At 39.0% G+C, this 17,399-nt stretch overlaps 1 protein-coding gene across 2 annotated transcripts in view; it reads left to right on the top strand.

The window, feature by feature from the left end:
- Positions 1-16,960, top strand: part of RNF150 (ring finger protein 150) — a 202,282-nt gene extending 185,322 nt beyond the window's left edge. The window contains exons 7-8 of one of the 2 annotated variants that reach the window (XM_048847065.2): positions 7,725-7,875; positions 16,074-16,960. In XM_048847065.2, the coding sequence (XP_048703022.1) occupies positions 7,725-7,843 (119 nt within the window). In that variant the 3' untranslated portion in view covers positions 7,844-7,875; positions 16,074-16,960. Of the gene's footprint in view, positions 1-7,724; positions 8,714-16,073 lie in introns of those variants that run through there. The other variant, XM_075127702.1, reaches the window with a different exon arrangement.
- The last annotated feature ends 439 nt before the right edge of the window (positions 16,961-17,399 follow it).

Genomic DNA, 17,399 nt, shown 5'->3' with positions numbered 1-17,399 from the left:
AGCGTTACAAAGATATGGAAAGTGTTTTCAGGATCTGGGATGTTACCATGCCACAGGGAAAAATTACATTTGTCAAAGGGAAGGGAAGGAGGGAAATATGCACAAAATAAAGAAAGCAGGTTTTCTTGTATCACATGTTGCACATTATGTATGTTCCTGATTGTAAATGTGGGGCTGGTAGCACCTCCTATTTTTAAGATTGCCCAACACTTCCTATTATACGACCCAGTTTACAGTTGCTTACAACTTTGCCAAACTTCAGCCATTTGGGATGAAATGTTACATGCCAGGTGTCCTCCTCAGGCTGAATTTTTTTTAAAATTTCAGCCCAAACTGTTCAGCTGTTTGTTTTCCCATGATATATATGAGAAAGGGGAATGTCTTAGGAAGGTGGGAAAGTGACTGACTAATTTTTGGAAGGAAGCAAGTTTGAAGCACAACTTGAACAAGAAAAGAGGGAAGAGAATAATGTGGCATAAATGATCAGAGAAGACATTCCAGGCATAGGACACAGCATGGGAGAAGGCATTGAGTTGGCTGAGGGAGAAGAAAGCATACATGAAAGAGATCTGTACCATACCCTTTAGCTGCTGGTAGGTGATAGTCGATGTCAAAGATATTCCATAATTTGGTATGCTCAGGAAGGGCCGAACTGAGGTAGTATAAAGACTGATCCTCTCTCCACAATAGAATGCGTTCCCATGCAATTATTCTTGAAGTCTTTTGTGGACAACATGGGGAACAAATGTATGTAACTTTTCCCAGTGTTACACCTGACTTCTGTCTCAATAGGACTTTTGCAGAACTTCTTTTTCCTGAGGAAGGGGTGGATTTTAAACTAAAGCCTGCTTCCTTTACACACTTGAGAGGTCCCATGGTTATCAGATGTGACTATTTCCTTGAGTAAGGGATCCAGTTTTGACACTATCTTTCAGCCATAGCTGAAAATAATAACAAAAAGTATTTCACTGTTGAGAGAGTCTTAAAATAGGACCAGTAATGCTGACATTTATTGTTTGAGATGGCAGCACATAGTAGTACATCAGGACTGTTCTGGCAACTGACCTAGAAATATGTTTGCCTGAGTTATTAAGCATCTGTGTAAAAGATTATCCTTTTGTACTGTTAGACATTTCTTATGGAAGAAAATACATTCACTTATTTAAATATTCATGGTAGGGCACTAAATTTGTGCAGAATATATCAATCTGGGTGGGCAATGGGGTAGAGTCAATGTAACACATGGCTTAATAGTTTGAAGTCTAAAGTTAGGGTCCTAAATATAAGTACCTTAGTTTCAGGAATGCTAAGCACCCACATATCCCTTTGGGAGCCACAGATAAAAACCAGGCCATTGTTGTTTAGAAGCCTAAATATGGATTTAGGAACCTAACTTTAGATTTGAAAATTTTGGCTACGGTGTGCAGGATTTAATGAATCATAGAAGAATGGTATTGAGAAAGGGCAGGTGGAATACAGGGAAGATGGGTTGGGGAACAGTGCTGGCTTCCCCCTATTCCACCTACCCTTCCTCAGTACCATTCTTCTAGACGTAGCACCATCATTTGATAAGATTGTCCCGTAGTGTTACCAGGACTGGGTGAATGATTAGGGCATAAACATGAATCTGTCCAAATAATCTGTATTTACATCCCTCAAAATGAACCCAACATTGAATTTCAGATAGACACTTTTGTCACAGCACAGGCATCATCGTCTCCACATCACAGTACCCCGCATTCTGGGAGCCCGTTGCTGGAGTGTGGACAGGGGGAAGAAGACAGCCATCTCTCCGTGTGGCCAGCCAGAAGAAAATATGCCTGTGCTCCACCAGCCCTTTCAGATAGAATAGCTACGGGATGAATTCCTGGTCAGGATTATGTATCTTTGTGGAGAAAAGTAGAAGTGAAGTTCTGTGGGTTCACTCACCTCCAATTCTGCAGGTTGAACATAGTTTATTGCAGGGGAAGGAGTGTTATTGCATCATCATCATGTTATTAGTAAATAAAAACTAAGGGTGAAATCAGTAGGCGTTTTACCATTGACTTCATTGAACCAGGATTTCACCTTAGGTGTAAAACTGAACATAAAAAAAGACAATATGGGTACATTTTCAGTCACAAATTCTGGTTGGACAACAGGAAAGAGATGTGGTGTCTGGCATCAATATATTGCTTTTTTGATAGTGCAGAATGTACTTTATGCGGGAATCATAGCTGTATGAATTATTTCAGGTCATTATGTTCCATTCTTTCAGGAATGCCCACAATTTTATATTTTATTTTTTGGACCCTCTGTTTTCAAAGTCATCTATACAGGCCACAGAGTAACAGCCGTGTTAGTCTGTATTCACAAAAAGAAAAGGAGTACTTGTGGCACCTTAGAGACTAACCAATTTATTTGAGCATAAGCTTTCGTGAGCTACAGCTCACTTCATCAGATGCATACTGTGGAAAGTACAGAAGATCTTTTTCAGCTCACTTTCCACAGTATGCATCCGATGAAGTGAGCTGTAGCTCACGAAAACTTATGCTCAAATAAATTGGTTAGTCTCTAAGGTGCCACAAGTACTCCTTTTCTTTTTATACAGGTCATTTTATCCTTCAGAGCCTTGTTGTGGGTAGTTACGTTCAATTTGATCTCAGTCTCATTCAGGAAAGATTCTAGTCTCCACCTCCATATCTCTTGCTAATTTTCCTGATATTTTCCCTACCATCAAAAAGGTTCTTTTGATATCCCCTATCTCAGAGGTTGTATAGCGGCTTCAGCATTTTCTTCAGTATCTTGGATTCTGAAGCATTTCCCCCACTCCTTTGCTCTCCTTTTATAGACATTTAAATGCTTCCATCAACATTGTTAGCTCCAGTGTAGAGAAACATGTTAATAGAAGTTTTATAATCCTTCCCCCCTCACACATACCCCAGGGCAAGTTTGTAACTGAGCCCTTTTCCAACAGCTCATTAGCCTGCAGTTTTATGAAATTCATTATTGCTACTGTTGTGCAGGGAGTCACCAGATGGCATACTCTTACAATTTATTTTTCTTAGTATGTGTGCAGGGTACAGTCTGGTATAGTTGTTAGTTTTTTGATGCAGTTGCATTGAGAGTGGTGAACAGTAAACTCTCATTTTAATCTCACTAACAAAAATCAGTTCTTGAGACATAATTTCTTCCTAGGAACTGGGCATTTCTGCCTTGGTTAAGATTTCTGAAAGATGGGCTTGCTTGTGTGCCATTTGTGACCACCTCTGTTGCAGGACTGAAGTATATAGTGCAAGAGTGTATAGTGTACACTAAGAAAATACCATAACACCATGGGACTGACAGTCTTCTGCAACAGGAAACCAACATGCAAGGCCCTAATATGTACACCTGCTCAGCAGAGGGGTGACAGTGACAGTAATACATAAAGGACTAGTTTGGGCCTGGCCCCTCTCTGGGTATGAAAAGGAGGGAGAGGGCTTGAGGAGTATTTTTTTCCTTTCCCAGTCCTACCTCTCTGCTTGGTGGCCAGACACAATAGATCAGATTCTCATCAAGATTACTCAGATTTTCACCAGAATAATACCACTGACATCAGCAGAGTTAATGTGGATTTATACTGAGCAGAATGTGGCTCAGTGAGTCCAAGGGCGCTGCAGAGTTAGCAATACTGTTGGAACTAACCTCTGGAAAGGAGGCAGGTCAACATCCACTCTTCCCTACACCAGCCAGAGAAACTGGCCAGACTCGAAGAACAGTGGACAAAGGTTGGTGTAGCAGCCATATTTTCTGCCCCCCAGGGCTCCAGGAGGCAATTCTATCTCCAATTTCCCTTTGGGGCAGGGTGCTTCCATATATCACCTAACCTGAGGTAATGCCTTAAAGCTAAATTTGAGCCCCAAATTAGAAATGGGCAGAAACTGCGAAGGTGGGATCTCTATCTAGCTCTGGATCCAAACTTCCCCATAGTTTGAGTGTGTCTGAGTGCAGGCTTAATTCCACCCCTATATAAAATAAACAGTTTTGAAACTGGATGAGTTTCATGAAATGGCATTATGAGATCCTGTCAAATACAGTGTATTTTGACTGGATATTTAGATTTTTAGATGAAGGGCTCCATTGACTTCCATGATCAATGTATACCAGCTGGCCTAAATAATGTAACAAACTCTGTAGTTGTAAAATGTCTGACTGGATGATGAAATCAATGTGTTTATATTTATATATATGCCTTCAAAGTCAAACATTTATTATCCTCTGTCAGGAATTGCAACGTTAATTAAAACATCAGGGGGCAACCCAAGAAAAGTGTATTTAGCACAAATAAAAGCCTACATTTTAGGGTAGGCAGCATTGTCTGCACATAATTTTAGAAGTGTTGCCCCCTGCAAGTTTTTTCTTACTTCCTAATTCATGTGACTGTCATAAGATAAAATTATTAACCCCCAGTAGGTTTTGTACCATCAGCTTAATTGTGTTCATGAAAGATTGGACTCCTTAGTAAGCTGAATTAGTTCATGGACCATTACTAAAATATAAGAGAATAGAGATCAACTTTCCACTGAATAGTTTACTGCTGTGGCCCAAGTTTTTAATCCACAAGAAAAAGAGAATTTTGGCTTGAGTTACTCTTTGGCAGCTGAATTATACCCTTGGTGACAACTTTCATTTAAAGTGTAATAAACAATACTTCCCCTGCTTCCTTAAGAGAGGGTATAATAACAGAGTGCTACCTGAAAGCCTGGAGAAGGGAAAATGGCAAAGATCTTAAGATTTGTCTATCTACCCTTTAGCATAGAGAACAACCTATAGTAGTTAAGTTTTCTGGTATATGATATTTGGGGCCATTTTTCCAGTGTGGACCCACTGGTCATAATAGCAAAAATGTGCATGCTCCCACTGGGTCCAACACTCAGGTTCTGCTACCTTTCTACCCCACCGAAGTTAGGGGCTGCTGGGGATGGCTTGGCCCCAGGTATATGTAGGAGCAGCCTGTGGGCTGTCCTAACTTTCACTGGTTAGAAGGATCCCTTAAGGCTTATTTCAGTGATCCAGGATTACTTGTGTGGAATGCTCCAGCCATACTCCATGAATAGCTACTACACGAGGGGGTCAGGAATAAATTGGGGTACTTTTTATTTTCCTTCTGTGTTTGAGCCTTTAGCATTCAAATTTTCAAGCTTTTCTCTGCTACCATAAGGGCTAGGATGTATCTTACGCTGATTTTATAGGGTTTGAGCCAATGCCTCTTGCAGTCAATGGTTGAAACCCTCTTTGCTTTAGTGGACCAGAATCAGGCACTAAATGCATAGAGATACATCTGCTCTTTTGCATTGTTCTCACCTGTCAAAGGAAGTTCAGTGCTGAGCCCATTAAGTGGCCGTGTCACTATCAAGAAACTGGACAAAAATCCTGGTTGTCCACAACCTTAATTTCTTTCTTGCCACCTTCTTCTCACTGTATTGAAATGGGTGGCTGCAGCTTTAAGTTTTTTAACTTCTGCTTTGATCGCAGATGAGCTAATCCCCTGAAAAAATGAAAAATGAAAAATTAATGCTACTCAGCACTTACGTAGCACTTTCCATCTTTGAAGCATTGTCCAAGTGTTAATTGTTATGACCCCTTGCGTCATGAGTCTGATTGGATTCTATTTCTGTAGCAAGGAAGGTCATTGTAAAATGACTGTACTTGGGCAGCAGCTTATTGTTTTTTAAACAAAGATTAATTTTACCCAGTGTATTTCATAATTCCTACTGTGATTTTTTTTTTGCCAAAGGAAAATAAGCCTTTTATTACCGAATAGAAGTGAACAGGTTTGAAAAGATTTCTCGCACCTCTGAACATGGGGATGTTAGGAAGTCTGTAGGTGAGTCATAGTGCTATCATCATCACTGCTCTGTCTTCCTGCTCTGGACACTGCCACGGTCTTGCCATCTCTCCCTGGAAAAAACGGCACTAGAAGTACTTATTAGATGATGATGTAACATCTGTATGGAAGGGTCAGCATGGTTGTTCAGAATACCTGTGTATAGGGTGGTGTAAATCAACTAGTTCATCTCTACCTCACATCTAGTTCAGGTTAAAATTACTTTTGTCTTGAAAATCCTCCAGCTGACTTTTAATGTGATTCAACCATATGAACAATGGAATATATTGTCAGTGAAATGTAAAATGTAACATATTATGTCAGTTTGTTTTGATTATCATTTTATTTTTTAAAAATCCTAAACTATGAAACATACATTAATATACCGGTAGTCTGGAAAGTTTCTTTCAGGCATAGGCAGTTTTTATTAATAAAGATGATGTTTGAGGTCTCAGTGAAATAAACATTTATACTTTTTCACTGATCTAACAAATAATCCAACAATCTAATGTAATTAAAGTCCATTAATGTTTGCATCCTAGATTATTCATTCAGTAAGTACTCCTTTTCCCTCCAGTGGTAATATTTATAGCCAAGGCAATGGTCTTAAACTTTTGGCTACCGTGATACGGTATTGATGGAGGTGAGTTTATACGGACAGATATACTTGTGTGTCGGATTATTTGTTTTACAATTACAAAGTGTATAAAAATTGAAAGTGAAAAGTTGCAGGGAGGAAATGGCACTCAGTAACTGTTTGACTGTGCACTAACCCAGCTGTTCTTAATTTTTCTTGCCAAAATATCAAGTCTGATAGTAGTACAAACAACAATAGACATACCTTTTCTTTAATAATCACAGTTAGAATCTTGCAGTTGTTGGGAGGAGGATGAAAAAAGATCGTACTCATTTACTTTAGGGTAAATCATACTGTACTTTTTGCTTTTGATTGAGGTATCATTTCATGACCTCATGACAATCTCACATCCACCTTTAGACTTTTTGTTTTAAATTTCAGTCTAGCTCAGATTCTGTGGTTCAGTCATCAGCTCTAGAAATGAAGTTTAGAAAGGAAGAACTACCACAACTTTAACTACACTGTATCGTAACAGTGAAACACTGTCAAATCTGTTTGTTTACAATGACAATTATGAAACAGCAGCCTTCTTGCAAAAGATCCATACTGTTGATTGGCGTTGGCCACCCAAGTGACCTTTTGCCTCTGGAAGTCTCCCCTCCCTCTTTTCCCCCCAAGACCAGGACATGATGGTTTTCTTATTTGTCCTCAAAATAATATTAGCTTGATCCTGCAGTCTTTTGGTGTGCAGATCTCCCATTGGCTTCATCAGTGTTGTAATACACATACAGTAAGAGCTGCAGGATCATACCAAAAAAGTGGTGAACTTCCTAAACATACAGCATAAGGTGATCAGGTGAAGGTTAATTGATCTGCTTCTAAATTTAGTTGGGATCAAGGTGAGTTAAGGTAGAAACCCTGGGACTGATGGGTCTGGAGCTGCCAGAGTACACCTGGAAGACTGAGCAGGAGAGAAATGGGGGTAGCGGATATATATTGGGAGGAAGTGTCAGTAGAATAGCAAGAAGGTCATGGAGACTAGCAGCTCTACAGGAACCTTTTCAGAAGTGGAAGAGTCCGGCAGAAGTTTTTGTGATCAAGGCCCTTTTTAGCCGTACTTCACTCTTGGCCGGAGTTTGTTGATTTTTAAAATATCTTAGAGATTGAATAGAATGAGACTCCAGGATCCAAACACTGGGAAAGCTTGGATCTAGATTGTGGGCTTATCTCTGGATTTAAATATCTGTGTAAACTGAAATAAAGACTTGAACATTAGTCCCTTTTCTTGTCTTCTTCCAGGTGAACATGAGCCAGCAATCAGCAGTGATTCTGATATATCATTGATTATGGCGATGGAGGTGGGACTGTCTGATGTGGAGCTTTCTACTGACCAAGACTGCGAAGAGGTGAAATCCTGAAGAACAAGCAGAAAACCCTACTAAACTAAAGGGTAGGCATGAGGGGCAGGGACAGAGTAAGCTTTCTAGAATTTGGACCAGTTGCACACACACACTCTCACACACACTCACACTCTCACACACTCTCACACACACACACCCTCTAGAACACTATCAATCCAGTGTACTCCATTCTGAGATGATCACGAAAAAGCAATAGCAACAGCTGTGTCTACCTGGATGCAGTTTTATCATCTACATGTGTCTATTTTGTTCACGTGGAAGATGAAAGCTTATTGTTTTCCCACATGCTTAAAAGCAATCCTGTACCTCTTCAGTGGCTCGTAAGTGTACAACTGAAATGACAGCTTGAGTGTTTTCTACTCTTGTTCATTGTTTTTTTTTTAAAAGAAGATGATGTTTATTTATAGTTGAATATTGATGGATACTGTTTTTTTTTCACTGACTGACCCCAGCTTTTCCAAGAGTTCAGTCTGAAAGTTTGAATTCCTCTTCTTTGATCATTTCATGATCTGTCTCCAGGATTTATTATTGCCTTGACATTTCTGCATGAAGTATGCATGGCTTTGAAAAGAAACAGTGCTTCAGCACTCTGTATTAATATGAAGCCTATTTTCTTTAAGATTTTAAAACCTTTAAAGTGAGTCTTGGAGATTATATCTTCAAGAAGCCTTTACCCATGTGAGTTGAAGCCCTCAATGAATTGACATTGATGTCTTGTTGTTTGAAACTGCATTATGTTGGCTTCCACTTACAGAGCTCGATTACATGCACAGACAATAACGTGTAAGAGAGAAAAATCAATGGCACTAAACTTCTTCCTGTCCTTGCTATATTTTCTGCCATTAACAGCCTCTGGTATTAATGGCCTTCCTTGTGACTTCCTTATTCAGTAGCTGGAAAACAAGATCTAGTTTAAAATCAGGTACTTCCTTAAATTTAAAAACAAAAATTAGCAGACCAATGAGTGAGCAGTTTCAAGAGAGCGCTTGGTAATCTTCATGTGGGTATTTGTGGCTGATGGAAATAATTTTAGAAAAGGTCTGAACTGCAAAGAGGACTACAATGTCAATTTCCAAAATAAATAGTTAAACCCAAGAGCAGCTGGACAAATTGTTTACCTTCATATTTTTAAGTGCAATTTTTGCACATCATTGTTAGCAAACACAAGGATTAGGTGAATCTTCAGTTCACTGCTTTCTAGAGACCTCTGAATGTGGCAATACAATGAGTGAGATGAATTACTGGTATATTTGAACCTGAAAAAAATGTCAATGGAAGAATTCAGGTTTTTTTTCTGGCCGATACATTAAAAATTAAGTCGTCATATGAATGCCAAAACCGAAGTCTTTAACTATTACTAGCCTGTCTTTAACTATAACTTACAGAAAGGTGCTACTTATTGCTAATTATTCAGGTGGCAATTTTATGATTCAATCAAAATAGTCAAGTGCAAAGGAGGTCTTTCAGCTTGTTGTTTCTAAGAGAGGGAACATTTTCTTTTGACAGTCAAAAGATTTAAATCACATTACCCCCTCTTGGGCAGGTCAGTAGAATCAACAGCACACAGCTCAGATACAAATTGCAAAGAAAGGAAAATTATTTTCACTTATTTGTATTATAGCAGAATCTCAAAATGCCACTATGTTCTTTCAGCATTGCCATTTTAATCTCCTCTTTTCAGGCATTTATACTTTAACTATAAAAGTTTACTCCCTGTTGAAACATGGCACATGAGGTCTTACACTAGGAGAAATTTGTTTCACAATATTTTTTTTAAAAGCTGGTTGATTCTTTCTTAAATTATAGGATGGGGCTGAGAGGAGGGAGAGAGAGAGTTTGCTGGACTCTTTTTGTCCAGTTATGACTCAAACAATTCCTTTTGTAGATGAAATTTTGAGTATTCTTAGTCCACACAAGTGAACTAGGAGCTTTCGGCAAAATAACTCAAGCTAATAACAATTCAAAAGTGTGGCCGGTGCACACACCGTTACAGTTTTTAAAATATATCTTTTTGTTTTACTAAAGGGACATAGTCAATTGGAAATCTAGTCAGTTTGAAAAGCAAGCTAAAGATTGCGTCGGACTCTTCAGCTGCTTTGGGTCACCATTGCCACCATATTTGTGGTTTTATAATCAGATTTTTTGAACTTTTTCTGTTCGCTGTTTCTCTGTGAAAGATCAACACTAACCTCAGGGGAATGTGACTGACTGAGAGTGCAGTACTATCCCTGGGCACAAGGCAGCACATAACCCCCACTTAAGCTCTAGAAATAATGCTGAAATGGAATGTAACTGATGCATAGGCCTTCTGCACAGGGATGAAATTCACCTAAATTGGCTATTCAGGGGAAATAAGGAAACTGATTATACACAAAGAGCTCTCAATACACAAAGAAAACAAGCTGATGAAGTAGAGAGAGAAAAAATTCACTAATCTCTCCCAGTTATAGTCGTCTAAGGTGTTACTTGGATCAAGAATAAGTTAAAAAATGTTCAGAAAGAAACATGATGTTTAAGTTGACTGTGACCCTTTAACATCAAAATATTTGCAGACTACAAATAGACAGAACAATTAGAATCATCCTTAACACCAGAGCGTGGATTGCAGTGGAGCTGTCTCAAAGCATTTATTGTATTACAAAACTTTTGTTAAACTAATATCAAGGGTGAGCATTACCAGTTATCTCTAGCCATCTGATATTGGGATGTTCCCAACAGTAAGGCAGGTGAGGTCAGTACTTCAGTGAGAGATGAAAGAAAACCCACACTGGAGCAGGAAATTAACCTTTTAGTCAGTGCTAAATCACTGACCCAGCAATAGCGTTAGAAGTAGCTATGCTCAAGGATGTGCCGTCTTTCTGGTCAGATATAAAACTGAAGCCTGGCCTCCTTCTGGTCATTTTCACAAGTATTGTAGTGTCCTGGCCAAATTGCAGTTTTTAATTCCCCAATTCCACCTGCTGTTGTTCTGTGCACTGTTCTAAGCCTGCCAGAGCAGTTACACTTCATTGGGGCCACAGTTCAGGTCGGCCTTTAAGCATATGCTTAAATTCTTCCCTATTCAAGAAAGCACTTAAGCACATGTTGAAGTTTAGGAATGTATTCAAATCCCCTTGATTTGGTTTGTTTAAAGCTAAGTCCATGTCGTGAATGGGGATGCTTTCCTAAATCAGGACCTGATTGATAAAGTGTTCTTTGTATTTAAAATTTGTCAAGCACCTTGAGAATCTTAGGCTGAAAAATTATTACATTGCTTTATTAAACCCACAAAATCATTGAAGTTAGTGTTAAGATTGACTCTGTATAACTCATCGTTCTGTGCGGAGGTATACTGTAATACATATAGGCCGCAATCCTACAAATATTTATAGGGATAATTAACTTTACTCATGGGAATAGCCCATTGACTTCAATGAGGCTACGCACATGAGTAAAATTAAGCATGTATGTAAGAATTTGAAAGATTAGGGAATATTATGCAAGATTACCCCCTGCTTGGACCTCCCTGTAATTCCTGCATACTGTTATGTTTAATATTGGGGTTCAGTATTAAAGGCTCACTCCAGCACTGAATATCCATTGACTTCTGGGCCTCAGATGCTGACTGTACAGCCAGCCTACCTCCTATCCAGAAAACAAGTCAGTCTGCCCTAAGGAAGTGGAGTGTTCATGGAAATAATCCTCCTCCCTCAGATTGTAACGCTCAATCTACTGTCTGTTTCTCTTCACCACTGCCATACCTGCTGGTGCTGCAAAGCCCATGGGATTTACTAGCTACTCCTAGGACTAGAGTAACTTCCTGCACAGTGTCACTGGCTGGGGAGACAGATCAATGCTTTAAAGGTGTCTACAATAGAAATGCTACAGCTGCAGCGTTGCAACTGTATCACTGTTGAGCTGTAGTGTAGACACTCACTACAGCAATAGAAAGGGTTCTTCCATTACTGTAGTTAATTCACCTCCCCGAGAGGCGGTAGCTAGGTCGACGAAATAATTCTTCCACTGACCTAGTGCTGTCTACGCTGAGACTTAGGTCAGCTTACCTGCATCTCTCAGGAGCATGAACTGTTCACACTGCTGAGCAGCATATCTAGGTCAACGCAAATTTTAGGTGTAGACCAAGCCAAAGTAAAGAAAATCCCTATTTTGGGAAGAGAATCCTCTTGCTTCTCCCCTCTCTTGCTGTTCTTTTCATCCACGTGAGTGTTCCTCTGATTTCCCATTCACAATGTGGGTGAATGGTGAGAAATCTTCGGCTTCCCCCTGGATGAGTTTCATACCAAAGAATACCTTCAACGCAACCCTTTAAAATGTCTTACAGTTGCTGAGCTTGTTCAGTATTCTGCAGCACCATTCCCAAAAGCCATCGAGCTGATCAGAGACTGTGACTTCACGTCTGGGGAAGGGCCAAGCTTGGGCAGCCATGTAATGCAGAGATTATTACTGAGGGGTAGTTTGTCCTTTGGATAAGCAGCAGGTGCTGCAGCTGTGTAACTTAGGAAAGCTGAAGACTCTTCCGTTGAAGATGTGAATTTGGGCAGACAGAGCCCACACTGTGAATTTCTCATGGTTTTTGTGGGTTTAATTAAGCTACATTCCAAAAGACCAGTTGAGTGCATGAACCATATAAAACGTGCATGGACAAAACCCTGCACTTGGGGAAAAAATATGCACTCACGGGTTACCCAATTTACACATGCTAATGCTAGTTTGTGAACACAAATATGGGGCATGTGCCAGCTGTGCATCAATTTTTCCTGACTCACCCATTCTGCAAGGGGCTGAAAAATTGGCATGAAATATTACTTTTTTTCTGATTTACAGTAGTTTTAGAACGTGGCGGGGAGGGACTGGGATGATCATAGGTCAATAATTTGTAGACAGAATAAATTGATATTCATCTTCCTGGTCTCTACTGTATTGAATTCTCATGTGTATGTGCACAGACAGAATGATACGATTTTTAAGAATTAATTGTAATGAAAACAGAGGGAGATAGACATTTAGTCAGTTTTTGAGTTAGAGATAGTGACACAAAAAAGCTAATTTAATAGCTTTTAAATTGTTTAATAGTTTAATTGAAAACTACTGAATTCGTATGTGGGGCAAGCAAGGAGGAGGGCTTGGTTCCTATCACCAAGGTGATAGTGTTATTAGGAAGTGGACCTAGGATCTCCATAGGAGGTTTTCCACGGACTTCAGTGAGCTGTGGATCCAGCCCACAGGAAGCAGTTGTAAGAGGTTAGTATTTTAATAGAAACTTGTCACTTGCTATATGAATAGTTAGTGATATATTCTCATTTCTGCTAGAGGTAGGCCCAAGTAACAGACTTGAGATCCAGACTGGAATTTGAACTATCCCAAAGTTTGTGTGTGTCAGGAACCAAGATTTGGTTTAGGCCCATCTCGGGTTTCTGTTGTTTTATTCACCCTCCTCCTCTTCTGAATCAAAACCATCTTGTCTAATTATGAATTCTTCAATTATTCAAACAGATCTGACTTGCCCTGAGAAGCATTTGCAGACTGCTTTACACCTGCATGTGGCCTTAATTAGCAAACCTCAACTACTGATTTTCCAGAATATGGATTTTATTTGCAGTTTCTGTTCAGTGTAGAAACGTTAGAGTGCAGTAATTTGTTCGTATAGCTTTTCAGACACGCAACCCTATGAATTTTCTCTGTTTAATGTACGTTGCATTACTTCTGCCAGGAAAATTTGTGATTAAAAGGCAATGATCAGAGCACAAGCTTTTCTATAACACAGGATGCAAATCCTGGTCTTGACGATTGGTCAGTGTTGCAATGACAATGCATGTTATGTACAGCCCAGGCAAATGCATTTCAGCTGAGCAGCTATGAATTGCTGAGATTTTATTTATAGGTGGCTTGTTCCTAACCAGTAACTGTCCCTAGGAAAGTTTCGGGCTAAGCAAATAGGTCAGAATGAGCAATAAGGATATGACCATGTGGTCTGGGCATATAAAGGTCGGCACTGGCAAATGATCACTTACTGATTTTTATTTCTCTTTTATTAGTAATGGGTTTGTTCCCCTGATAGGGATGTTTCTGCAGATGTCTAAAAAAGAGAAGGTTGCAAATCTGATAGCAATACAATAAGGATGCCATGTCATCATGAATATATGTTGTATCCAAGTTGATCTGACTTTACAAACTGATATTTTAGCACCAGATTTACTGGTGTGATGCATCCACTTTGCACCATACCCCAAGTGTATTTTGGCCCTACAGTACCTTAACCTGCCCACAGTGAATCACTCCAGTGTAAGAGTGATCTTCCAGAGTCACACAGACGATATAGCAGCTCTTAGCCCACCCCTCTCTCTGCTTTCTGTGTTGCAGAGGGACGGTGGCAAGGCCAGGATAACACCAATCCTCAGCTGCATTTTTTGCCCAGGCAGATGTTGCCAACCTAACTTAGAGCAGCCATTAGGTTGCTCTAACTCATCACAAGAGCCCTAATCTTCCCAGAATAGCAACAAACTCATGAGAGTGGAAATGTGAGCTCTTTGCCAACTTTGTATAGCACCCCTGATTTGTGCACCCCTGATTTGAAGTTTACCCACAGCCCTAGATCTGGCCTGTACAACATATAGGGCCTGATTTTTAATTCACACTAAGGCTGCTTTACACCACTCTGGCAGTGCAAAGAGACCTCAATGTAAACAAGAATGAGGGAGTCTTCTTTGTCTACAACATAATGCAGTTTAAATGCTTAGTAAAAGATAGTGCCCTTGTTGTCTGAGGGTTTCAGGATAACGTAACCACTCATATCAACACTAATGAGGCCAACAGTCTAACACCGTGATTGTTAAGGAAAACTGAGCATTGACTAATTTATTTTAGAGAGCCAAAGAATTTAAGCATATATTGGTCAATTAGTGTCAAAGAATTTAATTGGTTTGCTTAGAGTAATAATTTAAATAATGAAATATTTTATAAGAGATAGGAAGGACAGGGTGACACTGTTACTTTACAAAAAGAAAAGGAGTACTTGTGGCACCTTAGAGACTAACCAATTTATTTGAGCATGAGCTTTCGTGAGCTACAGCTCACTTGAAGTGAGCTGCAGCTCACGAAAGCTCATGCTCAAATAAATTGGTTAGTCTCTAAGGTGCCACAAGTACTCCTTTTCTTTTTGCGAATACAGACTAACATGGCTGTTACTCTGAAAACTGTTACTTTAGTGAACTTTTTTCTAATAGCAGCAGTTGATCCAACACAACTAGTTCTTCTATTTTAGCACATTGTTGCCTGAACTAATTGATAGTTTTGCAGTTGAAAAAAAGAACACCGGATGGACTTTAGTCTGGAATTTGTTCATGTACCAGATGGTACTTATTGATTGATGAAGTGGATAGTTAGGGAGAGGAGCGCCCTCTGCAGCAAGTTTCTAATCTGCCAGCTAGAGTTTTCAAAGGACTTACTCATTACAACCAATACTAATTCTTCAGCAACTGGGAATTTTTGTTGCCAATAAAAATACTGGTTCTTCAGCAACTGAAAATGTGGTCCATATTTTAAAAAACAACGTAAAAGCGGAAGGTGCATTAAGGATGCCGTGAAGTTTCATTGAAAAGCCAATGAAAGAACTTTTCACCTGAAAAAAACTCAGTATTTCTCAAATATGTTCTTTGTGATTCGGTGGAGTGAATGCAGAAAAAAAGGAAGAAAGAACGTTGTTGCTTATGATTTTTAAAAAGGCATCAAAATCAACATACTTCTTTGCTATGAATGTAAAAGGTTATTACGGTTGTGAAATATCAGTGTTCTGTATGTCTACATACTCCCATCCTTACTTCCTGCTTTATGTTAGTTACCTGAAATGGCTGTACCATTTTATAATTAGAAATATAAAGAGGGGACAGGGGTTGGGAGGGGTTGTTACTTTTTTAGCAAGATGTTCCTTATATTTAGTGAACATTGAAAATGATTTTGTACTTGTCAAAATATACATTCCATCCATTTCCAGAAAATAATTATTTTTATTTAAAATAGTTTTTAAACAAAAACAAAAAATAAATGTGGCATCCACTTAGCATGTGGTTCATGAGCAGAGCAAAAATATTCCGGTCTCCGGCAATGGCTCCACAGGTTTCTCTTGTGATGTATATTCCAGCAGACCAGTACCAGCAAATGCCAATAAAAAAAAATAAAAAGGAAAAACTAAAATATTTAACTCCTTGGTGTATTTTATTTTGTGTTTCAGAGAAAGACCTGCATATCTTACTGAAATGATTTCCAGTTAGAAAACTGTATTATAATAGTGAAATATTAAAAATTAGAGCATAATCCTGCTTCTCATACCTTCCTAAAAGCTGAAGCAGGGTCTGTTGTTCCTACACGCAAAACTTATCTTTTGTTTTGCTGAAGACCTGCTATGATTAAGGTGTATTTTGCAGTGAGCCTCCTTAGCTGGCTTTACAATCTGTTTCTGCAGAGCCTACAATGTTTGCTGTAATGGAAGTTAACCCTTCACCTCTGCATTAAGAAAATTTTCTATCATCCAAACAACCTCACTTTGATATGTGAAACATCGAACGCAAAACCATGAAGGAATTACGTGGTGGTATTTGCATAGACAATTTTTAATTAAGCATTCTTTGCTAGCTGTGAATTGTCTGCCTATACAATGCAGTAGTGGCTTGTGAAGCAAGACATTTGTCTAAGCTTTATTTTCTGTACAGTATTGCAAATGTATTTCAATTGTTAGTTAAGTCTTTGCAGTTATTTTATTATGCATACATCTCCCCCTTTAATGCACTTTATATCTCTTGAAAAATACGGGAGTCAGAGAACTATCATCTTTAAAGGGATTTGCCTGAAATCAAGAGGCACAAACTTTTATTTTGCTTTAGTATATACTGTAAATGCTTAAGAGCATAGACAGTGGCTCAGTTGGGGGAAATGCTGAAATGTTAAGGCTGATATTTGGAAACATTATTCAGTAGTACCACCTGGCTATTTTTGTGAGAGGGTAAGAATGTAAATATGTGAGACTCTGTTATGTACTAGTTAAATATTGCAGCTATAAAAGTTAAGATTGTGAATACTAAGAAATTTTATTGCGACTTTTTCTAATAAAAGTGGATCTGATTACTGTGTCATTCATATTTCCAAACAGAACTGTAAATCCAGCTTTTGTTGATGTATGAAAATTTCTAATGCTTTCTTGTTGAGTTCTTCTTCAACTGAGTTTGGAGTTCACAGAAATCAGTTGCACAACCAGGCAAAAGTAAATAAATAGTTCTGCTGATTAAACTCGACTGCTGCTATTGCAGTCCTTTGGAGTCTTCTGATGAGGGACTACAAATTGTGCACCAGATAAATACATCCGCTAGAGAGAAGTTTGAATTCATATGGCTTGTTACACAGGTAAGATCTGAACGCAGGTTTTCCAGAAGTGAAAGGCTTATTCAGTAAGCTACTGCACTAATTAGCCCCTCTTTTATTTTTAAAATAATCAAAGCATGTTTATGCTCAGTGGACTGGCTCGATGCTGCTAATGCACAGATGGAGAAGATGTTAAACCTGA

Source organism: Caretta caretta, chromosome 4, assembly GCF_965140235.1.
Source record: "Caretta caretta isolate rCarCar2 chromosome 4, rCarCar1.hap1, whole genome shotgun sequence".
NCBI classification, from domain to species: domain Eukaryota; kingdom Metazoa; phylum Chordata; order Testudines; family Cheloniidae; genus Caretta; species Caretta caretta.
This window is presented reverse-complemented; position numbering and strand designations above follow the sequence as displayed.